At 43.6% G+C, this 19,870-nt stretch overlaps 1 protein-coding gene across 5 annotated transcripts in view; it reads left to right on the top strand.

Moving 5' to 3' along the window:
• Nucleotides 1-19,870, top strand: part of Mtus1 (microtubule associated scaffold protein 1) — a 145,476-nt gene that overhangs the window by 50,927 nt on the left and 74,679 nt on the right. For 4 of the 5 annotated variants that reach the window (XR_010058295.1, XM_006253181.5, NM_001395000.1 and 1 more), the window contains exons 2-3: nucleotides 16-2,238; nucleotides 7,633-7,828. Coding sequence is in view for 4 of the 5 variants with exons in the window: in XM_006253181.5 (XP_006253243.1) it covers nucleotides 178-2,238; nucleotides 7,633-7,828 (2,257 nt within the window). In the remaining variant the exon portion in view is untranslated. Of the gene's footprint in view, nucleotides 1-15; nucleotides 2,239-7,632; nucleotides 7,829-18,763; nucleotides 18,962-19,870 lie in introns of those variants that run through there. The other variant, XM_017600120.3, reaches the window with a different exon arrangement.

A 19,870-nucleotide genomic window follows, 5' to 3' on the forward strand; every position in this document is an offset into this window, starting at 1 on the left:
TTTTGTTTCTTCCAGGGAACAAGAAGTCATTTCAACTTTAAAGCATCTAAGACTACAATTGTGGACCCCGACTGAAAGCAATAGAAAGGGGAGAAGCTGGGCCATCTTTCATTTACTCTCATTTAAAAGGATTTGAAGAGAAAATAAAATGGCAGAGCTGTAAGATTAATATCCAGGATGAATGATGATAACTCAGATAGGAAAGAAGATGAACCGCATTATGTATTTATCTGTGATAAGAACTCGAATCCGTCCGAATGCTTCAAAACAGCTCTGCAGTGCTCTTCAGTTAGTCACGGGGACTGGGACTCGGCCAACCCAGATGACATGGTGGTCGATTATGAAACAGATCCTGCCATGGACAGTAGTGAAAGTGTTTCTTTAAGCCATCAGCGTGTTGAAGTGCTCGCTTACCCAGAGCCTTCAAGTGACTTCATGGGGAAGCATGAGTTTGCAATGTACAGTGAGCTTACCTGCCAGTCTCCTGCACTCGTGAACACAGGGAAGCCCCCAGACCCACACAGTGACTTTGGTTCCCTAGAGGCAATCCAGGATGAGAGGTTTGATCCATCTAAGCCCTGTGTGTACAAGGCTGATGATGATTATGCTTGTGGAGACTCTCCTGAAACTTTGGAGCTAAAACAAACATGTCACATGAAAGTGGCCACAGCTAACTGCACCTTTATAGCACAGCAAGCTATTGAACAGGGTCAGCCTCCACGTGCTCCTAGAGGGTTGCAGCCAACAGTGAGAGACAGAAATGCATTGTCCTGCTCCAATCGGACCCCACCCTCTTCCTCTAAAATGTGTGTAAGAGGGGTTAACGGCAATAGAGAGAACTTCGAAAGCCTTCAAACCACACCACCAAAGACCCTAAACACAACCTATACAGTGATTTCTGATGTGCTGATGCAAACTGACAGTCCAGACATTGGAATTCAGTGTCAGCATTCTTTAGGAAATATCACCAAAGAGTACACAGATGGGACAGGGCAAGGATACGTTGGAGAAAAAGAGATACAAGCTGTGACACTGGTTTCTGATGGCATGGAGGTCCCCAATGGGTCTGTATTACAGAAGTTCTATTGTATATCTGAAGAAGACCCAAACAGTGAGACACATTCACACGGCTCGTATGCTCAACAGGAAATGGGCCAAAATCTAAGGGGATCATTGTCCGACGGTCATGTTGCTGGTGAATGCCCAGTACTGGGGCCAGCTTTTGGTAAGAGTAAAACCCGAGTGCTGGACTCTGAGTGTAAAGTCATGGTGACTGAAGACCCACACATGGATTCGCAAGACAATGACTCAGACATTCAAAGCAGTACTGAGGAGCTGACCCTGGGAAGTGTTCCAAGGCAGAGGGTTTCCTCCTATGAGGTGGGTTGGGATGAGAGTGTAGGAGCCATTAGCACAAATAATACAGCCTGCGTGTCAGCCCCAATTAGGCAACTCTCCGATGTGAGCCTCACACTTTCACCTGTTGAGGTGACGAAGAAATACAATAATGTGGAGAACGGACCAAGAGATGCTAAAAGTGCACCAAACTTGAAAGGAGAACCAACAAATATGCCACAACCTAATCTGGGAAAATCAGCTACCAAAACGAACACCACCATAGGCGGTAAAGTCCGGAAGACAGAAATTATAAGTTACCCCAGACCAAACTTCAAGAACATTAAAGCCAAAGTTATATCCAGATCCGTGTTGCAACCCAAAGATGCTTCCCTAATGAAGGACACACCCAATCCCCAGGTTCCGGGGGGCTCCTCACCCACACCAGTGCCTTCTAAACAGTTGACAATGACGAACAAAACACTAAGGTCTGACTTGAAAGCAGACAGGAAAGCAGAAATCCCAATTAACAAGACACACAAGCAACAGCTTAATAAATTCATTACCAGCCAGGCTGCGCAAGTTACAGCCCATTCTAAAAGTGCTTCGCTCAGGGTTCCAAGAACAGCATCTGCCACGAAATTGAACCAGGAGGATGTTGACAAGACAGGTTCTCCTCATGCAGGGAGCGAGACCGGGTCTGTGACCGCCTTCTTCCAGAAGATCAAAGGCATCCTCCCGGTTAAAATGAAAAGCTCAGAGTGTTTGGAAGTAACTTATGTTTCCCACATCGATCAGATTAGCCCTGAAAAGGTTGAGCAGGACTGTGAGGCTCCACTGGAAAAGCAACAGCGGGGAAAGCAAGCCATGAATGAGACTTTTGAATCCAAGTCTCTGTTTGTGGTAAGTGAACTCTGCAGTCTGCCTTAGGAACAGTGAAGGAAAACTCTCATATTAGCAATGCGTGGCCTGTAATTGGCTAATGATCTCACTGAGCTTGGTTCGTAATTTGTATTCAGCTATTCTTTGTCCTGCCAGTATAAAGTGTTAATAAGTGAAAATATAACAAACCTCCATATTAAAAGAAAAAAACCCCTCAGATTTGGAATTTTCTTGTATGTGGGTGTTCCTTTTGATAAGGTTTTAAAAGAGTAAATTAATATTTTTTAATATATTTTGATATTTGAGGTGAAATAATTGTGACACAGTCAGGCTGGTTTTGTTTTTCTGAAAAAACAAAACAAAAGAAAACAAAGGAGCTTCTAAGTGTTCAAACATATTGTGACACATTTAAGAAATGGCTACGTAGAGCTGGTAAACAGCAACGCAGAAATCCAGGAAGCCAAGCCTCTTTTCAAAACTTGAGTCTACTTCTGACCAGCTCTGTGGCTTGGGTCAGGTAACTTCGCCTCAGCCAGAAAGAGAGGATTGGGCGGTGGGTCTGTAAGGTCACCTGTAGGTCACTTGCATTGGTTTGTGAGGCAAGAAAGAAACAAAAGTCCTTACACAGTAAACAAAGCAGTCTGTCTGCAACAGTACCTGGTAAATCCTGAGGAGGGTAGAGATGGAGTCACTTAAAAATCCGAAGCATTTTGTGCAGTTCAAGGGTTATTTTTTTTTAAACACGAGCATTTTTTTTTTTGACAATTCTATGATAAGACATAGTTTTTAAAGTATCCACCGGGCTGCTGTTGGGACTGCCTGTGTGTCCTCAGCTCTATTTTTGGCAGTAGAGACTAAGATGTATTTTCAGCCCCACACAGACTGCCCTTGAAATGCTTGTCCTCTGGACCAGGAATGGATCTGAGGGCAGAGGAGGAAGACAGATGTAACACACAGGGCCTGTCTTATGGGGACTCTTGTGTAGGAGGAATGAAACACAGCGTGGTCAAGGACACGAGGCCAGCCGTTGTTGTTGTTACATAGTAGGTCATGTAGGCATCTTCTCAATGATAAGAAAACGCTGGAGATTGTCTTTACCTGGGTCAGCTTACAGATAGGTGTTTTGACTTTATCAATAACTCTATTGGCAGGGATGGAATGTCACAAGGATTTCTAAAGTAATGGGTTTGTAAATTGTTTCAGGACAAGATCTTCTTTATGTCTAGCTGAGGAAGCTGATCATTTAGAATTGTAATATTTTACCAAATAAAATTACAATAAACTCGTATTTGTAGTCAATAGTCTTAGGTGTTTATAGACCTACATAGAATCAAGATCTTTTTTTCTTTGCTTTATGGAAAATTTGTTGTTGCTGTGAGACAGGGTATCAACATGCACCCAGTATGGCTTTGAAGTCACACAGGAGCCCAGGCTGGCCTTGAACTTGAGGCCCTCTTGCTTTGCACCCTTAGTGCTAACATTAGTTATATCCCACCACGTCTGGTTTTGTGAGAGATGTGTCCTGGCTCTCACCCTTGAGTATTGGAAAAACTAGCATGAAGTTCCTTGAGCATTGGTCTTGAATTTAAGTTGCTTGTGTAGTTCTAAAACCTGGCGAATTTCCTTATATATTGTTTTGTTTCCTTATATTTTTCCAGCTTGATAGTTGCAGGTCCATGATGTGTGGTATTGAAGTAAGGCCTTGGAATCGTCGGGTAGGATGGATTCTAACAGTTCACACCTAGCAGTGTTGTAGCGAGAGCTCAGAATTAGATATGAAGTGTTTTGTATTCTGTAAGGATAGTCCCACAGGTCCCATGGGTCCCACGGTGTCATCCCTGGCGATTTTACTTATCAGCTAGAATGTAGAGCTACGGTGTCTGTGACCAAGTCTTAAATACAGCAGAGTATTTGTCTGCTTTGTCCAATGTGTCTAATTCAACTCTCATGCTTTTTCTTTTCTATCAAGAGAGTGGTGAAGAGGCTAGACCAAACATCATAGCCACAGGGTGTAGCTTATAGTAGAATGCTAAATGGGTGAGCTCATACTGCATTTTTTGTTGGTCATTTCAGTCATACCTAAGAGCTCTATCTGCAGTAGAAGAATGGTTTTTTTTGTTTTGTTTTGTTTTGTTTTGATTTTTTTGGTTTTGGTTTGTTTGCTTGTTTTCTTGTGTACTCTGTAGATCTTAATCTTCAGTTAAATTAATGTATACAGACTGCCTACCAAATTAGGGCTGTTTGGTGGTCCCGGACTACCTGAAACTTCAAGGAAGGCTTTTATTTGGCAGAAGCGATTTGATCCTGACTGCTAGAAGGGTGAAAAGTAACTGCCCACTGCCGAGGTTATGTGGTCAAGATAGCTCGACGGAGCAGCTGGTACTGAAAGGAACGGTGGCTCAGGTGCTGTCCTTATAGGCTGTCATTTATCGTCTCAGGAATGCTCAGAGCTTATGGACACTGTATTTGTTTGGTTTTGGTTTTGGGGGGTAACAGCAAGGAAGTTGTTATCCACACATTCATGCTTCAGAAGGGTTTATTTTAATACTCACATGAGGCTACAGAGATGGCTCAGGGGTTAAGAGCACTTGGCTGCTCTTCCAGAGGTCCTGAGTTCAAATCCCAGTGACCACATGGTGGCTCATAACCATCTAATGGGATCCAATGCCCTGTCTGGCATGCAAATGTACATGTAGACAGAGAACTCATAGACATAAAATAAATCTTAAAAAAATTTCACACAGCTATTGGATGTTCAAACTCAGGTCCTGTATGTGTAGTAGACTTCAAAAATTTTCAGAATGTGGGCTCTGAAGGTAAAACAAGTGATTTGTGGGAGATTCAGTTCCATAGGTTGAAGTTTGGTTTACTTTTTACAAGAAAGTTTTTCTAGAAGATTCTGTTTTTAATGTTGACCTGCAGCAGTTCTCTTGGAACACTAGCTATTGAATTAGTATTGATTTCACCTAGTACATGGATTCAATAGATAGATATTGGTGTTAGGAAAATATATATATATATAATAAAACAACAACCTATAACAATAAAGGAGGGGTGGGTATGGTAGGGAATATGCAAATTTAAGCATGGATTTTGGATAACCTTAAATTTGTGGCTCTATCATTCACTGCAAAGTGGCCTCTCTGAGGCTATTTTTCCCTGTGTAAAGGGAGAAGGTTAATTGTAGTTTATAGTGTTAGAATTTGTACTTGGAGTAAGATTCAGGCTCCTGCTTCCTTATGTCTATAGTGGAAACAATTGTTGGACAACTACTATGTATGCCACATATGGTATTATTTGTTAGGGTATGGAGAAAGACAGCTTTGGTCCAAATGTTTTGTCTAATGCAGTGGGACTGTCAGAAACTAAGTCATAGGGACATGCTAAGCACTGAGTTAAGAGCGTGAATGGTTTGCTATGTTACCAGAGAAGAGAAGGGTAGTAGCAATTGGGTGGGGGGATTATCAAGGGAAGCTTCTGATGACAAGGTCATTTAGTCTCTTGCCATAGCCTACAGGGCTTGTGCTCTGGGCTGGGAAAACACCAGGTATAAGGATGAAGAACATAGGGCTATGTTGTGATGCAGGGGATGCCAGGTAAAGGTAGAGGCTGTGAGGGGAGAGAGGAGTGCAAGGAAACAGTGACAGTGGCTGCCATGCCCTAAAGGTTTGTTTGTTCGGTGTGACTTAAAAAGCAGTGAATCCGAGGAAGTTTTGTTTTTTGTTTTTGTTTTTGTTTTTTTTCCTATTCTTTTTTTCGGAGCTGGGGACCGAACCCAGGGCCTTGCGCTTGCTAGGCAAGCGCTCTTCCACTGAGCCAAATCCCCAACCCCCCCCCCCCCAGGAAGGTTTTTGTAGTAGGGGAATGTAAAAGAAGCAGCAGAGCCTGGGGAGACTAGGCAAGCCCTGAGGACATGACTTCAATAATCATTTTGAGAAATGAGGCCTTGAGAAGAAGGCAGTAGAAAAATGGGGTGAAGAGGCAAAGGAAGCAGCAAAGACAGTAGCTTTCCTGGCTTAAGGTGTTAATAGGAGAAAGGTATAACTTGTGGGCTAGGTGGGTCAATCTGACTTCAAAAGTGCTTTCATGTTGTTCTTTAAAATGGGGTATGACAGATAACCTTGCTGGGTTATTAAACAGATATAAGTTGATACACATGTTTAGAATTTAGAATGGGGAGCCACCACAGACCTACCTATATATACTTTTCCTGGAGTTACAGTCGAAGGAATCCAAATCAACCTTACCACAGAGGCAACCACACCATGTTTATACTGCTTCAGTAGTCACAGTACCCAGCTAGGGAACAAGCCCAGATGCTGGTCAGCGATGAGCCAACTAAAGTAAAGGTACAGATACATGAAGAAGCGTTATTCGTCTGTAAAAATGAATGAAATGATGTCATCTATAGGAGAATCGGTGGAACTAGAGCTCATGTTAAGCCAGACTCACATATGTTTCTTTCTCATACAGAATCAGTCTCTTTCTGCCTCTCTTTGTGTGTGTGTGTATGTATGTGTGTGCGCATATAAATGTATGTGTGTACATCTTGAAAATGGAGGGACTATGACAGAGAAGAGGTCTAAGAAAAGGAAAAGTCAGGAGAAAAGGGGTGATAGGGTAGACAAATATCACACACTGTCTCATGTGTGCTAGGCTAGGTGACTACATGTAGGTGTATGTATACACATGCGCACATAGATATGACAAAAGTAGAAGGCATATTTTGGTGTAGGAGAAAAGAGTTGGGAAGATGAATAAGGAGTAACGAAGGGTTGAATATAAAGAAAACGAAACCATATATGTGTAAAACTCTGCCATATTTGGTATGGCCCACAACATCATTATTTTGTAAGCTAGGTAAAAATCAAAATTTAGAATGGTATTTTATGTAGTGTAAGGGCTCTGTGTTGGTGAATGACAACAATAACAGGGTAGTTGTTACTGAGTAGAAACATCTCAGTGGGGAGATGCAGGGGCAGCTGAAGACGAGGGAGAGTGGTGGTTACAGATTTTGGGTGCTCATTAGTGGTTGAAACAGTAAGACAAGCCATGTAGAGTGAGTTTATGGTGAGGGGAGATAACAAGGCCAAGTGGAAGCCCTGGTTAAGACTAACCTTGAAAGCTGTCCATGAGACCCAGAAAAGGAATAACCAGACAGCTAGAGGGTAACTAGCTGAGTGCCCACTCCAGAGGACTGAACGGTATTGAAGTCAGCTTAGGCACTGGAGATCAGTTCTTCTAATGGGCCTGAAGGTGTATCAGGACTGTTGAAGTCCGCTTCAAGGAGTCTTAATTGTTCATAGTAAATACTAAGTTGGCACAGCCACCAAGACAGAGGGATAGAGTTGATGCCTCAGGGATGAAATGGGGTAAAGCAGGGTGAGACTGAAATCCTAACTGGTTTCCTCACAGGGCTCTGCACCCAAAACATCCACCACCCCAGGAAGGAGCAGTTCCAAGCCAGATTCCTGCAGCCTGAGGAAAACACCAGGTCTAAAAGCCAAAGTGGGGCCGGCTGCTTCCTGCCTGAGGAGGAAGAACGACAGTAGAACCCTAGGCTCCGACAGGGCCTTATCGCCTCAGAGGATCAGGCGTGTGTCCGGCTCTGGTAAGAATAAAGTAACTCAGCTACACTCTTTAGCACTCAATGAGTGTTTTGCAATTACAATTAGGCCTGGCAAAAAACAGAAAAGACCGTCTGGTTTTATAACTAATGCATTATGTCAGTAAAACAGTGAGCTTTTTGTGGTCCTACCGGAGAGATGGGAGTCTGAGGAGAAGTCACAGCCCACACCTTTGAGCTGTGTAAAGTGTCTTTGGGGAGTGGCTGATGTGTCTAAACTTCTAGCTCATCCCAGAGCATGTGTATGTAGCTACAATTGGCTAGCTATTGTAAACATTGTGATAATCTTGAGTGTCAGTTTGACACACCTGGGAAGAAGGACCCCCAATTAAGCAATTGCTTTCATCAGTGGGCTTGAGGGCAGGTCTAGAGCATTTTCTTGGTTGCTAATTGAGGTGGGAGGGACTAGTGCACCGTGGGCAGTGCCATACTGAGGCAGGTGAGCCTGGTCTGGAAAGGAAAGGTCACTGGACGTCAACCTTGGAGCAGACCAGAGAGCAGCTGTCCTCGGATCCCTCTGCCTCACTTCCTGCTCTGAGTTCTTAGCTCGACTTTCCTCAGTTACAGACTGTGACCTGGAAGTTTAAGACGAAATACGTCTCCTCCTCAAGTTGCTTTTAGTCATGGTGTTTATCATAGCTACAGCATGCAAGCAGGAATGTGGCGGGCACCTGTATAATCTAGAAGGTAGAGGTAGGAAGGTTGTATGGTCAAGCCCTACCTAGACATTATATATATATATATATATATATATATATATATATATATATATATATAATTTTATATAAGTGTGTGTATGTGTGTGTGTGTGTGTGTGTGAATGTATGTACCTCAGGGTATTGGATGCCAAACTTGATGACCCGAGTTTGAGGGTCCACAGTGTAGAGAGAACTCACTCCCACAAGTTATCCACACATACACACTGGCCTCAGTGTGTTCCTTCTCTCTCACACACATACTAAATAAATTAATTTAATAAAACCTTAACAAACTGCTAAGTACTTAACATACTGTTTTTTGAAGGTTCATAATGTGCCCCATCCCTTAGGAAGTGTTTTTTTCTTTTGAATTTTAGTGAAAGACAATTTAGGGGTAGATCAGCAACTAAGAAGTTAAACTTTTCTGAAATGAACTTTCATTTACCTTGGCTTGGATTTCAGACGTTCTAGTTTTAAAGTCGAATCAGGCTGAAATTTGATAGCACCGAGAACGGCTGTTAAGAGCCTTACTCCGTTTGGCAGATGTGCACATTGCTTTGTGCTATGAGTCGGAACAGCAAGTGCGGAATTCATCCGTTTCGTAGGCTAAGGCGAAAAGCCTGCTTAGTTGCCCCAGTGAACTGAGAGCTCTCCACAGGGAACACCCCTTATTTCTGTATGTACCAACTTGAGCAAATTAAAGGCATATTGGATAGAACCTTTGTAAAAAATAGTGAGTACTATTGAATGTTTTAAAAAAATGTGCCTCTAACAGCGATGTGTTCACCTGGGAGAATGTTTCATGGAGGCCATAAAGCCAGCTGGAATCAGGGGGACCTCTTTACGGCACTCCGATTAGCGTTTTTAGGTTTGTTTTGCAGGGTTCTATCTCAAAGCTGCTGGGATGAGAAAGGTGCTTTGCCTGAGCATGTGTTGTTTAGATTCTTGGTGAATATCAAGTTCATAAGGGTGGAGAAGCAGACCCCAGATGATGTGGAAGAGAGATCGGTAACTAATTTCCATCCCCAGGGATGGAATGGACAGAGAGGCTTGTCCCCATTGATAATGTGCCATCACTTGGGAGGAAGGTAGAAGAGAAGCTGAGATGTTTCTGGAAGCAGTGGTCCTTGTTTTCCGTATCGCCACCACTGGTGGTCGACCAGAAGGCGATCCACGTTCTGGTCCTCATTGTTGGTGCCTGGTGGGCTCTTGGCGGCTGGCAGAGCTGGACAGCTCCCTTCCTGCTTTGGTGTTTGGAGCACCCGTGTCTTGGTGCCCCGTGGAGCTGTGGTTACTGGCACCCTGGCCTGAAGTTAGGGACCCGTGTTCTGGTTTCATTCTGACACCACCGAGCTCCCACGCCTGGCAAGTCTTTCCCCTCCGATGGCGTGGACACTTCTCAAGAGTGAGGGTTTCAGAATCTTGGGATCCAATAGTTTTTGCAGTCTTGTTTTACTAGGGATGCTATGGAATTCACTTAGTTTTTTGAGAAATGGCTGCTATTCACATAATTTATCTGAGCACCATTATACTTGCACACATGATTTTAGAAGTTGGGTCCCTGCCCAAGATCTATTTAAGCAGATGGAAATCTTTATGGAGGTGATTAGTCCTTATTAAAAGTCCCTTTACCATGTGTTATATATATTGTGTCTGGATAGACGTCGATCTGTTAGTTTAAAATTTTGTTTATTTTTATATTATGTTGGTGCTGGAAATTGAATCCAGGTGACCTTGATAACTTACTATATGTTTAAATTTTCAGTCTGACTTAAAACTTCAATCATATTTTACATGTTTTTTTGTTGTTGAGACAGGGTTTCACTCTGTTTCCCTGGCTCATCTGGGCTGCGTAGCCTAGGCTGTCCCTGAACTTGCAGCAACCCTCCTACCTCTGCCTTCTGAGTGCTTAGGGTGCAAGCATGTGACACCATGCCTATTTATACATAGTCTTCTACATACGAATAGAAGGAAATGTAACTTTAACCATTATGGGTTTGAATTTAAGTTTTGCTTTCATATGGTTAGAAGACTCATGTGGACTGGATGCTTGCGTCACCCCAGATTTAAATGTAGAAGCCCTAACTTTGGAGCTAGGGTATGTGAGAAGGTCTCACAACTAAGATATAGGTAAGACCCTAGATAGGAAGAATAAGAAATGCTAGAGCCATATCTTAGCTCTGTGAGATACAGGAGCAAGGGGCCATCTTGAAAACAGGAAGAGGCTCTTGCTGGGATAGCTCACCGAGATCTTGGTCTTGGACACCTCAGCGTCTAGAAATAAGAAAAAATACATTCTTGATGCTTGGGCCAGCCAGTCTGTGGTATTTGTGGTGGCTAGCTGAGGTAGGACAGAAGACTAACTCAGTTGTGCAGTGTTAATGTTCAAAACTTAGGAACTGGGATGTACTCGCATGGTCTCCATAAATCAGAAGGTGTTTGGTGAGAGTGGATAGGAAATGTAATACCACTGAGTTAAAGGGAGAAGAGAACCTCAGGAGCCTTTGGGCCATTGAGAGCCTTTGCCATCCTCTGTACAATGAGGTGTTTGTGTGTTTGCAAACTGAAACCAAATGGATGCCACCAGCCCCTCCCACCCTTGCTGGCAGAAAGGTAACTGGCAGCAGCCTTCCAGCTGATGTGGGGTTTTCAATAAATCCTTTTAGAAAACCAAGCAGAGCGTCAGACCCAGAGTCAAAATGACATTAAAAAAAAAATCTTTAGACTGAGTATCAGAGAGAATATAGTTAAACCATTGGGGTACCCCCATTTCACTGGCCAGATATGGAAATTTATATATGATCCCAGAATATAAACTGAGTCAAACCCAAGTACTTGGCTTCTTTAGAGCATGGGTTTTGTTGTCGATGGTGGTAGTAAGGATTGAACTCGGGAACACAGGCCAGGCCTTGCTAGGCAAGTGCTCTACCACAGGACTAGATACCCAGCTCTGTTCTGTTTTGTTTTCTTAATGAACTCAATTAAATATGATTAGATAATGATGGGAACTTTCCTAACAATTATTTCAACGCTGGGATGATGATATCAGCCCACTCAATTAAGTGTTTGTATGCCAGTGTCCAGGCTCTAACTTAATCATCGGACCTCTGAGTTTACGTAACCCCCTCCATGATTTTCTGAGGCTTATTTCCAACATATGAAATAGGAAACCAACATGGGTGAGTTCATTGACGTACGGTACGGAGGTTTTGCTGCTGGGAAGGGCAGAGGTGGGATTCAAAGCAGGCCGTGAAGCCCCGAGTCTCAGCTCTTAGCCTGATGCTATCACTCAGAAGAAGAGCCATTGGGCCATCAGCTTTGCACATATGGAAAATTGTTTTTTTCCTTGCTGAGAGAACGTGGGTCTTTTAGGTCCTGGATTTTAAGCTGTCTTCTCAATTTTCTACGATGTAAATTCTTCAAATTATTGAAAACTATAATGTCACAGAGTAAGTGCTCAGTCAGGAGACCCCCACTGTGCTGTGGTCAGTCCTGGTGTCTGCACTAGTCACTAGTCACTCCTCTCGGTTTGGACTGATTTGGGCCTCTGTGGTCCCCTCAGAGACCAGTGTGAAGCACAGAGAGGCAGGACAATAGGACGCCTCTTCCTTGGCACATTGATCTGTGCTGAAAAGCCTGATCCACCCTCTTGCCCCAACCAAAAAGCTACCCAAAGTGCTGTGAAGGGATGCGTAAGGGCTGCTTGCAGGAGATGGTTTTTGGTTTTACTCTAGAGAAGGAGCGTTTGGGGGTGAGTAAACCATCAACCACATTCATTTGGCTTACGGTGGGTTAATAAATCCCTTCCTAGTACATCCAGAACTGGCAACGACCTGTCTGATGTTGTGGGCTTTTTTCCCTCATTGAGTTGTACAGCTTCTTGGTTTGTATAAACCTACTCGTTCATTTATCTGGCATTTGAAGTAATTTAAATCTTTAAAAATCACGTAGTGTCTTCTACATTTGAGGGAGGTGGCAAAAGGACACGTTGCCCCGTTTATGTCCATGAGTCATTAGAAACTAGAGATTATCAGTATGTTACTAAGCCCTTCCAAGTTAGTAACAAATATTCCTGGAGTTGTAACTACCTATAACACACGTTAGTGTGTGTCCGGGGATTTCTTCTGCAATGTTAATAGTTACCGATGGCCTTGGGAAGCGTGAGGGACGTAGTGTGGTAGGCACTAACTATCCCAAGCTTTCTTGTGTGTACAGTCTCACAACTGATGAGGGGTAAGAGCAGTGGTTAGCCCCAGTCTCCACATGAGGCATCTGAAGGTTTGCAAGCTCAAGTAACCACCAAAGTTACACAGCTAATCATGAATGAAGTCTGGGACTGGGGCTACGCTGATCACCTAAATTTTATTGCTCAGCCTTGTTCATTCACACGTTCATTACCAAAATGCATTAAAGGGCACAAAATCTGACATACTGACTGCTGGCCTCTGTGCTTGGTATTAGAGATAAAGAACTCCAAGAGGAAAAAAAAATGCCCCCAGCCAGGTGGAGTCACACACTTATAATTCTGCACAGACGCTAGAAGCAGAAGAATGATTAGCTCTAGACCAGTCTGAGCTATCATGTGAGATCCAGTACCAAACCCCACAACCCCTCTGTCCATATATATACACAGGAAAGAGACAAGCAACTTGTGCCCTACTGATATTTAAACTCGGATGAGGGAAACTGGGAATCAAGTGAGTGAACTGTTTAGTACACAAGCTAGCGAGTGGTAAGTGCTTAGGAGAGAGAGAAAGCAGTGCAGAGCTAGAAAGGTCAAGAAATACCTCACTGGGAGAACTGAGCAAACAATTGGAAGTGAGAAGGGGAAAGCACATGGGTAGTGGACTTCCTAAGCAGAGTGATCAGGCAGTTCAGCGAAGCTTGTGTATGGGTCCCAGGGAACCATTTATAGAGGAGGCTGGAGAATGGTGGGAGAAGCTGATGCTGGAGCAACTAGGGCTTGTACACACACAGAAAGCATGTACTTCCTCCATGGCATTGTCGCTGTGGATTTAGTCTTTCTTGACATGTCCCGCAATTCTCAGTAGTCATTTGGAGAAAATTACTTAGAGAGGGACCTGTGACTTATCACTATGCAATCTATTAGCCATTAAGAGTACCTGTTATGTGTGTAGCAGTCCACTAGATTCTGAGACTACAGATGTGAGTAAGTTAGAAGTGAATGCCTTGGCCTGTCTATTATTGGAGATACTGCAAGGAAACTGGGGGAGCTGTGGTCTGAGCCATCTGCCAAAGATGAACAACTGTATGAGCAGAAAGCGGCTCAACTAAAGAAGTATGAGGAGGATGTTGCTGCGTACCATGGCAAGGGCAAGAGTGGAGTAGGACAGGGCCCTGGTAGACCAATGGGCTCAAAGAAATGAACCAGAAGAGGAAGAGGAGGTTGAAGATGAGGATGAGGAGAGGAAGGTGATGAGGAAGAGCAAGTGGCTGTCTGAAGTGTGGAGTATGTGTGCTCAGGCAACTGTCTTGCTAAGAATGTGAAATTCAAGTACAGCTCAACGTTAGCTTCAGTGTAAAAACTGTACAGAGTTTTGTATAGCCAAGGAGATTCTTTGTAGAGAAAATACTTTTCTTTTTTTTTTTTTCCTGGAGCTGGGGACTGAATCCAGGGCCTTTCACTTGCTAGGCAAGCGCTCTACCACTGAGCTAAATCCCCAACCCCGAGAAATTACTTTGTAGCTTTTTCAGGGGCTGCAGCGTACAGTTAGATTTAAAGCTTTTGATGTTGAATGTTTCTAAATATTCAATAGTTTCTTTAATTTCTTATGGTAGCAAAAGAAAAACTTCATAGGCATTTGTATCACCAGTAAAAAAAGTTTTTAGGATGTTGCATTTTTTAAAAAAAATTGTAATAAAATAATTCATATTAAAAAAATTGGGGATGGGAACTAGAGAGAGGAATGTCCAAGCAGAGCATTCTCGGCTAATATCCTGGCCACCTAGACTGTGTACTATGCTGCATGGTGATTTTCTTACATGCCTGTCTCCTGCCAAATTCACATCCATAGGACAGAGTCCAGGGATGAGTTATTTTTACATTTCCCAGTACTCAGCACAACGTACCTGTTATATAACGGGGAATTAAAGTGCCCTTTGCTTGCTTTGACTGGGGACTTAGACAAAGCACTGAGTAGCTTACAGTACAGAGAGGAAACCCGCTCAACCTAAGGGAAGACCGGAGGAGAAGGGGGGCATTTTCAGCTAATTTTCCTGTGTGTCCATGGGCATGTCAGTAGACAGTGCTGCTGGCATCCACAGGGCTTCTGACGGGCTGTGGTGTATCTGGCCAATGGCATTGCCAGGTTGTGGACAAGACCATGAGTTGAGATCAATGAGAGTTGAGCTTCTGTTTCAAGGGAGCTGGAGTCAAATGAGTTCTAGTCCTCTAGATGCAAATCCCGAGACTCTTCCAACGTTAGAGGAATAGGACATAGAACATGTGTTTAAAATACTGCAGATGTCCCGATCAGCTTGTTTGGCAGAGAATGGTCTTAAGGGCATGCCTACAGATTTGTTTTTGAGATAGTTGGATGTATTCGGGGAGAGGTCAGAAGTCAAAATTGGGAAGAGAGAGCAAGAAAAAAGGTTTTCAGAAAATGCATGCCTATGAAGTACTTCCAACGGCAGGCGCATGTTTCTGACGTAGATGCTGCAAATGCACAGAGGTTAAACAAGCCTGTGCCGAAGGAGCCCACGAGGCTGAAAGCGATGGCTAATCACAACTGTCAGGCAACGGAATAGTCATTCGGCACTCGGGAGTGTTTATCTTTTCGATACAGGGAGTGAAAAAGTGTGTGGATATGAGATTAGTGAGAATAGATAAGATGTTAGAGGAATGCAAGAGAGGAGGATAGCTTTGGTCCATTTTCCAGCTCACTTTGATGGGCAGAAATCATTCACCCCAAGAGTTTCCAGAGATTTTAATTGGCACATTCGTTTTTGGTAACCCCAGGAAAGGGTACAAACCCAGGCTGGTGATCAATGTCGCGTCTTATTACTAACCTGCCTGTTCAAAGGAGTTCTGTTATGAACTTGGCTTCTAATGAGCCTGAAGCTGTCTTTGGTGGTTGTGGTTTTGGAGCTGGGGTTGTCCCCAAGACCTTGTGTGTGCTAATCAAATAGTTGTCCTATGGAGCCACACCTCAGCCTCTTCCTCCATTCTTTTCTAGAACCTCAGTGTCAGTGTCAGATGCTTAACAAATTCCCCGGTGAATGGTGGACGTAGAAAGACCACATCCACCTTGATTGGGAAGTTGCAGAAGGATGCACTCAGCCTCCCCTCCCCCAAGTCTTTTTTTTTTTTTTTAATTACACTCTGAATTTTGAATGTTCTCTCAGGTTCCCAGGCCCATGACTAAGGAAGTTATTTTTGCTTAATCCCCACTCTAAAGCAGCCGATCCTTGTGAAAGTGCTCGCAGAGACAGGTACCAACAGCACTACTGTCAACGCCACGCTCCATCGTGAGAAAGTTGCTCTGTGGATGTTCTTGTTTCTCTGTCAAATTACCCCTCTTAGGACCGGGAGTGTTTGTGTTGTGACTCACCAGTGCTGCTGTGTCTCCGTGATGTCAGCTTACCCTCAAATCTAAGCAAGCGGTGGTGGTTACACCAAGGGTGGTTTCTTATACCCTGCCTACTAGGAGAACATTATTGTGGCTTAGTCCCCGTGTCACATTTCACGTGTATAAGCATAGAGTGGACCCTGTGTTCTGGAAGGTAGCTAGTTAAGTTAACATCTGGTGGGAGAGTTGACCAGTCATATGTCATAATCCATATGGTGGGGTGGGCATCATGGTCCTTACAGCCGAGTCGGGGAAGCCAGGGGCTCCTCTCATTTCATTTGTTCTTCTAATAGAAAAAAAAAAAAGACAACTAGCAGCACTGTGCAAATAAGAGCGGTGGGAATTGAAGCATTGGCTTGCACCATTACTTGGGTTAAAGGTCAGTTGGGTTAAAGGTCAGTCTTAACTGATGTCAATGCTTAAAACCTCCAGTAGGGTAGGTGTGGTGATTTATACCAGCTACAGAGACATCATCTCAGAAACCAAACTAGCAGACAAACAAAGCCCAGAAATAAGAATGAGGCCACACGTGGATGTGAAGACAGACAGAAGATACCGGAAAGGGTGGGGACAAGGTCAGGGCAGAGAGGCTGGACATACAGAGGAGGGTGGGTGGCCCAGTCACCGAGCACTAGCATAATGGTAGTATTCTATTAGTGAGGCAAATTACAGCCTGTGGGCTGTGACCCCTTTGGGGGTTGCATATCGGATATCTTGCATTACGATTCATATCAGATATTTACATTATCATTTATCATAGCATCAAGATTACAGTTATGAAGTAGCAATGAAATAATTTTTTGGTTGGGGGTCACTACCACATGAGGAACTGTACTAAAGGGTTGCACGCAGCATTGGGAAGGTTGAGAGCCGCTGCATTAGAGTCCAGAATTCTCCCAGCCCCATTCCTCATGAGGCCCCGCCTCCCAACCCTGCAGCGCTGGCTATTTTTGTTGTTGTTGTTGTTGTTGTTGTTGTTGTTGTTGTTGTTGTTCTGGGAGACATTTTAAACCCACAGCATCTGTGTTCTATGTCGTTAGGCTGTTTTTGACCATTTAGGGAGGTTTCCAGGTCTTCCCAACTCTGCTCCATTAAACAACCCCACACAGAACTTTGTCCAGGCATACATACTCTGGTCAGACATTCTGGATACATTCCTCTGGGTGGACTCAAAGGGTGTGGACATTGTTAATGCTTTGGGTACATTTTATTGAGGTGCCATTCAGAAAGAGCATGCAAGTCCATGCAGCACCTCTGATGACAGAAGAATTTTTTCCAAGGCCCTTGCCAGTATTTTGTTGTTTCTGAAGTTCTTTCCAGAGATTCATCTTTAGGAGGAAGGGTGTAAAGTGGTATTTTAATTGGCCTATAACTCGGTACTTAAATATTTATTGAGTACATGTAGATCCACTTCTGTGCTACAGAACAGTGAATACAAGATCAAAACAGGCCCTGAATGTTCTGTCATGTTGTGTAAAAATGGGCTGTATAAGAATAAAGCATAAAGTATGTTTGATACTGATAATCTAAGAAAGAAAAACTGCTGAGAGAGAGAAGCAGAGATATGGTGTGTGTGTGTGTGTGTGTGTGTGTGTGTGAGAGAGAGAGACACAGACAGACAGACAGACAGAGACAGAGACAGACAGTCAGAGACAGACAGACAGAGAACATGTGTGTGCATGAAATTTTAATGTAGTAGGGAGGGAGTTGTGAGTTCCGGCGTAGAGCGAGCCCTCTGAATAGCAGATGGAAACCGAGTGAACTGCAGGAGGCGCTGTGCTCTAAGAGATGAGGGCACAGGTGGGGACAAGAAACTGAGAAGGCAGAGGAATGCAGAGCTGGGTTCCATGAGGTCTTAAGGTTCATAAGGACGTTGTCTTTGAGCCTGAGTGACTTAAGCATTTACAGGATCGCTGGGTTGAGAATAGACTGAGTGCAAGTGAGGTTGGGAACTGGAGAGGAAGTGGTAATCCTGCAATTGCAGCAGAAGGTGCTTTTTAGCACCAGGATTGTGGCAGGTTCTGGCTGTGTGCAGATACACGGATATTAGAAGGAAAGCTGATGGGGTTGAATGAGGGAATAGGGGTGGTGCCTTTAACCAAGTCAGAAAGGAGGAAGGAGTGAAGGTCAGGAACTGTTATAGAGACACTAAGTCGAGTAGATAGAAGACAGGTATGGAGTTGTGCCTGTAAATGTGTAATCTAGGGGTGTTCGGTCTAGGGTTACAAATTTCAGAGTCAACAGCCTGTAGGTACAGAGGATACCAAAATACAAAGTGTGGAAAGGTGGTCAACAGTACCATCTGGAACTTCCAAGCTGAAAGGAGTAGAGGATGAGGAGAAATCCTAAAGAGGGTCAAGAAGGGACAGCTCGAGATAGAGGAGGAAGGCAGTCAGGAGAGACAACAGAAGAATCATTACCCACATCAAACACTACAGACCAGTTAATAGGGACAGAAAGAGCAGTTTGAAGCAGCTGGCAGTTGCCTTAAAACACAAGGCTGTACGTCTAGTTTAAAGGAAGCGTGGAGGGGAGCCCATTCCTTGTTTGGTGATTAAATAATGTCATCTCCTGCTTTATTGTCTGTCCACCCTTCCTGCTCAGCATATTGTCTTAATGACAAAAATCAGTTAAAAGAATGGTCGCCAAAAGTTCCACCCACCTCACACTCAAAGGCTGGAAGCCAAGGGCAGTCAGTGTCTAGGGTAGTGGCTGTCTTCACATGCCTGTCTGTGTTTCTCGGGGAAGAAGCATAGTTCTCCACAGTATTCTTCTTCTGAGATCTTCTTGGTCCCAACCAGAGATGATGCTCACTCCTTACATCAGAAGAGGTCAGGAAGCAAGTATTCTGCTTTAATGTTTTTCTCTATTGGGAGGACTGGGGATAGAGAGTAAAAATGGCATCTGCGTAGCCAAAAAAGGTATGAGAGACAGGAGTACAACCTTAAAATGTACTGACTTTGTAACCCATTAGGGCTTTTGTTGACTTGTGTTTTGGAGCAAATGATTTGAGTTGGCACCACCATTTGTCCCGTGTCTACTACATGACCATTAATTTTATAGCTAGTGATTATTAATTTTTTCACATTGTCACAAGTTTCCTTTTATGTTTCCTATTTCTATATATGAGACCACCTTACACAGGAAAACGACATATACTCACTTATTTTTTTATAGTTTCACTTAAAATATTTTGCTTTTTTATGCAACGTATGTTGGCGACCAATCAGAGCAAGGAGCTAGTGTTTGCATGCCACTATTGACAGATACATTTCTAAGACATTTGTCGGGCGAGAGGCCCTGTAAAGTCATCCTCAGACACGGCGGAAGTAGAAGCCCAGAGAGGGTTAAGTAACCTGTCCCGAGCCGTGCACAGTGGAGATGGATTTAAACTGAGCTGCTGGATTCTTGACTGTGTCATTCATCCACACCGTGGTACTGTTCAATTTTTAATTTGTATTAAAATCTCAATATAACTGTGGGTATCTTTTTGGATTGAAATCCCCTCCCTTATCCTATCCTGAATTTTCTTTCTGATATTCGTATACAAATTTATTAATCTGTCGGTATAGCCGTGTGCCAATTACGGCGGAAAGCTTTGGTTTTAACCTTTAAGAATCACGATGAAAATGTTCTGCGTAGACAGATTCTGTAGTGCTGAGAACATTCACTGTCACAGAGCTGCCATTCCCGTTTCTCACACATTTGCCTGCTCTAATTAGTCCATTAAAAATTTAAAC

Source organism: Rattus norvegicus, chromosome 16, assembly GCF_036323735.1.
Source record: "Rattus norvegicus strain BN/NHsdMcwi chromosome 16, GRCr8, whole genome shotgun sequence".
Lineage (NCBI taxonomy): Eukaryota > Metazoa > Chordata > Mammalia > Rodentia > Muridae > Rattus > Rattus norvegicus.